This window comes from Monopterus albus, unplaced genomic scaffold (genome assembly GCF_001952655.1).
Source record: "Monopterus albus unplaced genomic scaffold, M_albus_1.0 scaffold109.1, whole genome shotgun sequence".
Classification (NCBI taxonomy): Eukaryota; Metazoa; Chordata; class Actinopteri; order Synbranchiformes; family Synbranchidae; genus Monopterus; species Monopterus albus.
In genome coordinates this window covers 238,967-245,314 of record NW_018127989.1, presented here as the reverse complement: position 1 = coordinate 245,314, position 6,348 = coordinate 238,967, and the positions used below count along the sequence as shown (strand labels likewise).

The 6,348-nt window shown below is 42.6% G+C and overlaps 1 protein-coding gene across 1 annotated transcript in view; it reads left to right on the top strand.

Annotated features, from left to right (window-relative positions):
* Positions 1 to 4,879, top strand: part of tmeff2a (transmembrane protein with EGF-like and two follistatin-like domains 2a) — a 105,285-nt gene extending 100,406 nt beyond the window's left edge. Inside the window, exons 9-10 of the mRNA XM_020611075.1 lie at positions 1,889 to 2,047; positions 4,054 to 4,879. Of these exons, the coding sequence (XP_020466731.1) occupies positions 1,889 to 2,047; positions 4,054 to 4,150 (256 nt within the window). The 3' untranslated portion in view covers positions 4,151 to 4,879. The remainder of the gene's footprint in view (positions 1 to 1,888; positions 2,048 to 4,053) is intronic.
* Positions 4,880 to 6,348: the final 1,469 nt, after the last annotated feature.

Here is a 6,348-nt window from a genome sequence, read left to right as displayed (position 1 = left end):
GCCCGAGGGGGGAAGCATGTTGTGGGATCCCCCATAATGCCCCTCTGGGAGGGCTGTATATAGTTATGGGTTGGCAGGGTTTTGGTGTGTTCAGTGTGTGCCTGTGTTCTGTTGTTGCTGTGCGGTTGCCAGAGGGCAGAAATAAAAGAGAAAAAGACAAGCTCAGTTCTCAGGCTCCTTTTTCCAGCAGCCTCCACTCCAGTATTATGCAGTATTTCATTCATGATTCTGATGATATGGCTTGTAGTTAACATCTACTCCGGTTTCGAATGAATGCTCTCAGAGCTGAATTGGTAAACCCAGAGTTAACAGAGCCAGCTGAATGCTGGCTTCATGACAGCAATTATCCAGGATCACCAATATAAGAGAAGCAGACAAGTTGAACTTGCTTTGTGGTACAAGCACCGGAAATTTGTAGGCAAAGGCACAAGCAGCCCAAGCTGACCAATCACAGACCTTACAGTATCTATGGGGCGGCTTCTATAGATGCAGTGTTACATTTTTAAGGAGGTACATACCAGCGGCAGTGCAGTTACGGTGACAACAAGCACTGACACACAGTGACGTGCTGTGAGGTTGACAGCTGGTGAGGCACTAACTCTTTTACAGTCAGATTTACAAATACAAATTGTCTGTTAACAGACAATGCGTTATGTTTTATATCTCATATCAACATTCTTCACACAAACGTGACCCATATTTAATTTGAGGATAAAATTTATTCCAGTTGAGCTTATTTCTAACTAGAAATAATAAAAGTTTATGGTCTTACCTTTACTTGTACACGAAATCCATTTGTCAGCTGGTATGTATTACAAACCCTTTTACCGTTCGAATCCAATATTAAAACAGATGTTTTCAATAAAGAAGATCCTTCTGGACAAAAATGTCCAGACTGTCTAAAATGTTCTGATTGAAAGTCCAGATTTGTGAATTTTCTCAGCTTGGAAATGTAATCTTCCATTTTGATAAGGCGGATTGTAAAGGAAATAAACAAGCACGAAGAAGATTGTAGGTAGCGCAAGAATCTGTGGGCTCACTAGCGCCCTCTGCCTTGAGGCAGGCGTACTGTTTGCCTCACCGAGTAACTTTTTTACTGGGTTTTATGGTTAATCTGGAGCCTAAACACGTTACACAACTACATTTTATACATTATCCAGATTATGGCAAGGCAGAGCATATAATCAGAGTGTTTGAAAGCATTTTATTTGCGATATATAGAGGGACAGCGACACACTATTGGCATCGCATACAATTTGTGAGGATTACACGATCCACCGAGAGGCACAGCAAAGTGCTGCCTCATCGTGCATCTCCTCCATGTATTTGAACGGGACATACGGAAATTCTGCTATTCTTTATTGAAAAAAAATCCTTCAACATCGGATTCGAACGGCAAAGGGGCCTACAACACACCCCAGCCGATAAATATTAACATGTATTATATTTTATGGTTAACTTTTTTTTCTTTTCAAGATTGACGGGGGAGGCTCTGCCTCACCTGCCTCCCCTGACCGCACGTCACTGCTGACACAGAAGCTATACCCTTAACTAGATTCCAGCTTTGGTGTAGACAAAGGCCCATAATGAAGAGAAGATAATGCATTTCAAGCTGCTTACTGTGAACATACTCACAGTCTCTCCAGTGGTAACCGCAAGCACCATCAGTCATGTTCCTCCACACAGTCACAGCAAAGAAAAAGCATTGTCACACACAAGCACTGTTGCAACACAATGTCTTTATCAAACAGGTACTGATGTTTCAATTAGAAACACAAACATAATTAATCTGCGTCTCAGTGCAAAGAAATTACTTGCTTTCTTTCTTTCTTTCTTTCTCCTCACTACTCGTGTGTGTGTGTGTGTGGGGGGGTGTGTGTGATCTCAGCTGTCACTCGGGTTTCAGGGGCCCCCAGTGTGAGATCAAAGAGTACAATGTGCTCTATGTGGTACCAGGATCTGGCAAACTGCACTACGTCCTCATTGCCTCTATCATTGGAGCACTCCAGGTGGTCATCATCTGTGTGGTGGTGCTCTGCATTACCAGGTGAGTCATGCCCTAACAAACACAAGCATTTTCCATGTTACAGTCACAGTCACTCTCCCAGTCACACAGGAGGATGTGGAGCTCCTGAGCCTGGAGGAAACAGCTGAAAGGTCACCTTGCTTACACCACAGAGAGGCAGCGCTGTCACTTTCCCTCAAGACACACATGCAGTGCATGCATGTAAGCGCAGATACACAGAGATATCTGTGTAGGCAAGCTTACCCACTTGTGCTTGAGCAGGCCATTTGTATTCACACACACACACACACACAACTGCAAGCTGTCTGCCTCCAGCTGACCTAAGCAATTTATGACATTTAATAAAACATTTTAAAAGAGTTTTGGCCAAGGCAAAATTGCTCCTTTGAGCAAAGGAGGGAAGGAGGGGGAGGGACAAAATGAGAGCGAGCAGTTGGAATGATGCAGAGTGAGAGGGTAAGGAGAGAGGATAAAGAAGGACAGAGAATTATAGCACTGAATACAGGTGCAGAAACATTAATGCATCCTTCTGCTGAGCCACATTCATTTGAAGCAAAAGGTAAAATAGAAATACAAAACTAGTGAGCCTTGTCCATCATACGGCACATGGCTTGTTACAGTGGAGTCAAATGAATGAATAAAGCTATAAAAGCAAACACCATTGCCAGGGGACTCACTCACATCTGTGCCCTGTCTCAGTTGGACCAGCTGAACTTCATGTGTTTAGTTTTATGAAAACTGAAAACAGTGATGTGTAAATCATCGGTGCCCTGTATGACGTTGAAAACAATACAGCAGCACATTATTTGATGTGACACCTCATCAACTTTATTTTTTGTTCAAAAAAAACACTCACCAAAAAAAGAAATTGGGACAGCGAGGCATTTACCAGTCCAGCTCTCACACCCGTTTCATAAAGCCTTTGTCATTTCCTTTAAATTTGGAACATAGCCTTTCTACTGAAAAACCACCACCCTCTTACAGTTCAGTGTTTATCATGGATCCAGTTAAAATGTGAAAACTTTCTTGCTAAATTAAAAAATGATGACTGTTTGTTCAGTAGCTTAGATGTACCTTCCTCTAATGGAGCAGACAAGTGACAAATTGAAGGGAAAGCCTGAATAACTGAGTGGAGAAGCCTAATGAATGCAGATGGTTTGTGTCCACTTGTACCTTTAGAGGGAAGGGCCACTGCAAATCAACACAAAGCTGTTCTGAGTCATCACCTTTATCCGCTGATGAAACAACTCCATGCTGATGACAGTGGTCTCTTCCAGAATCATTCCCCTTGTGTCCTGTGAATCCCCATTCACAGGACACAAGGGCTCACTGATTGGTCTGATGAGGATGAAAATGATGTGAATCAGATGCTGTGGCCTTCACAGTCACCAGATCTCAACCCAGTTGAGCACCTATGGGGGATTTTGGAGTGTTAGACAGTGTTTATGAACATGGTGTTCATCCCTCCAGTAGAGTTCAGAGACTTGGAGAGTCAATGCCAAGGTGCACTGAAGCTGTTCTGGGGTCATGTGATGGCCCAGCACCTTACTGAGACACTTTATGTTGGGTTTTCCTTCCATTTGTTACCCATCTGTATGGACTAGTCTGTCTTTGCTGCAACAAAAGTCATCATGAGAGAGGAGGAGTTGGTTAAAAATACTGACTTGCTCATCAAAGTAACCTTCCATTATTAACGTAAGCTCACAGCAATCAGTTTTATTAGGAGCAGTGAATGTTGCAGCCAGTTTCTACGAGGTTTCACCTCTCAGGCCACATACAGGTTGTTTTACCTTATTAGTTGGGACTGAACAAGCATTTTAACATCCTCTGCATTATGTTTTTATGTTAAAAAATGATTTATTCATTAGATTTGCAGGTAAAAACGTAACATTTGTTCAGTCAGGATGACTTTTTGGCTCTATAAAAGCATAACTGCATCAGAATGAGCTTTTACAGCTGCAGACTAGTGACATAGCTAAACACTGTATCTTCATGTACTTCTCACTCACCCTCTACTCTTTGTACAGGAAGTGCCCTCGAACCAATAGGATCAACCGGCAGAAGCAGAACAATGTACACTTCAGTTCAGAGAACACCATGCGCGCCTCCACCCGACTTATCTGAGCCCAGACACACCGGACAGAGTACCCCTCCACTTTGCGGAGAGCTGTGGTGTTAGATGTTCCCCTTGTAGGCCAACCTCGAATATTAGGATCTGCTTCCCCTCACTCCGCGCCTTCTCTCCCACTATGAACTTTAAGAATGCCCGGGGAGGACACTGGCAGAGCAAAGACAGAGCTGGAACACCAGTCAGTGGTGAGACTCACTCATGGGGTTAGTTGTCATGAGTCTTCGCCGCCAACCCCCCACGTGTCTCCTTGCACTTTGTCACTTCCGTCCAGGGTTTTTCTGACAAACTGAACCATGAGGTGTTTGGGGGCATGGAGGATACTGAATGTGTGTGTGTGTGTGTGCATGTGTGTGTGTGTGAGAATGTGTATTAGATGTGTGAGCTTTGGTAGAGGCGAGCTAGCCGGTGTCTCTTATTTGTAGATGAGGGGTTAAAGCAAATTGGGGTAGTGCAAAGCAGGGTACTGGGCTTTAAATGAGGTGTGTGTTGTTCAGTCTGGGAGGGGGGTGGGGGGTTTTGGGGCTACACGTGATGCCTTGCACCTTGTGTTATAGGAGACCTTTGACAGAGGGCACAATGTTATTGTAGAGCTCTCTGTTCGGTTGTGACGATGACGTCAGCTACTGTATCTTGGGTTCTATTTCCAGTAGTTACTACTACGTTGTCTTGATGGGGTCATTTTTCTGTAAATGTAAATAAATAATTTATATCACGAAATGTAACCTGATGCGTCTGCCTCTGTTGTTTATTGTGAAATTCATTTTATTCTTTAAGACACATTAATTTAAAACAATTGTGTATCTATTAGAACTGGTGTCACCTGGAGACAGATTACAAAGTAGATAAAACCGGCTTGACCTTGACCATTAAGATGTTGCTCTGCATTAAGTATATTTACTTTTGATACCTTAAGCACATTTTACTAATACCTTTATGGTACATTTTTGGTGCAGGTGGTTTGCTTTTAATAGAGTATTTAATGGAGTGCGGTACATTTAATTAACTTACTTATTACTGATCTGAATCTGAATAGCTCATCCACTCATATAGTAAAGACCTTTAAGTTCTGCATTTTCCTGCCCATACACCTTTTTATCAAAAATAAAAGGAGCCCCAAAACTAATGAATAAATAAAATGTGTTGAGGTTGCTTTGTAGGGTAGCCGTAATCGGAGAGAATAGCATCATCTACATTTTATTATTGCCTTCCCTTGACATTTTTTCATGATTGTACAACTGTTTTAAGCAGCTTTTACTTTCAAAAGGCTGAAAACTGTACTAGTTCAAGGGAGTGGAAATGAAAGTATCAGACAATCACAGGGTGTTCACCGCCACAAGATGGTGCTTTAGCCTCCTCGCCACAGCCTGGATGGAGCATAGACTGCACGTTGTCTGATATCGTGTCACAGTGGTTTCAGTTTCATATGAGCTGGAATGGTTGTGCCCAGGTGGAAAAGAGTTGCTCAACCACATGATCAGTGGAGTTGATCTGTGTTAGCAGTCTGTGAGAAGCCACCTGTTGGTTGTGGGCTTCCTCTCGCAGGTTCAAATCCTACCAACAATGTTGCCTAGTTTTCACTGAGGACGATTCAGTTCAAGTTGCAGTGTAATGAGTTGCAACAGCACATGGTCAAAAACCGGTTGTGCTCAGGGTCACCCATGAATCCCGACCTGTCACATGCCTTGCCACTGGTGGGGATTAGCAGTTGCATTTATCAGCCTGCATACTTCTTTTAATGAGTTGAACAGTCTTGCAAACCAATTCTGTGTTCTTCTGTAGATAGCTCAGCCAGTGAGCTAGGCATCTAATTATTAGTGTCCTGTTTGCGGGAGACAGTCAAAAAGGTTGTAAAATGTGTGTAGCCTATATGTTTTGACACATTGCTAACTTCAAAATGTTACAATAAATTCATTATTGCTATTAATTTCAACTTCTTACTTTAGAAGATAGCAGCCAAGCAATAGTAACTCTACAGTGCTCCTAATTTCTGGAACTATTTGAGGTCACTATGATCCACCATTACTGGAAAAATGAATGGGGATGTTGTCACTCTCCTTCTTAATCCACTCTGTATCCATCAAAGAACACCAAATTATGCAATGTGTATACTGTTATCAAGAGCTAAGTAGTAGGCTACCTGTAGAAACCATATGATGTCACGTCTCTGTGTAACAGAGGTGGTATTTATGTG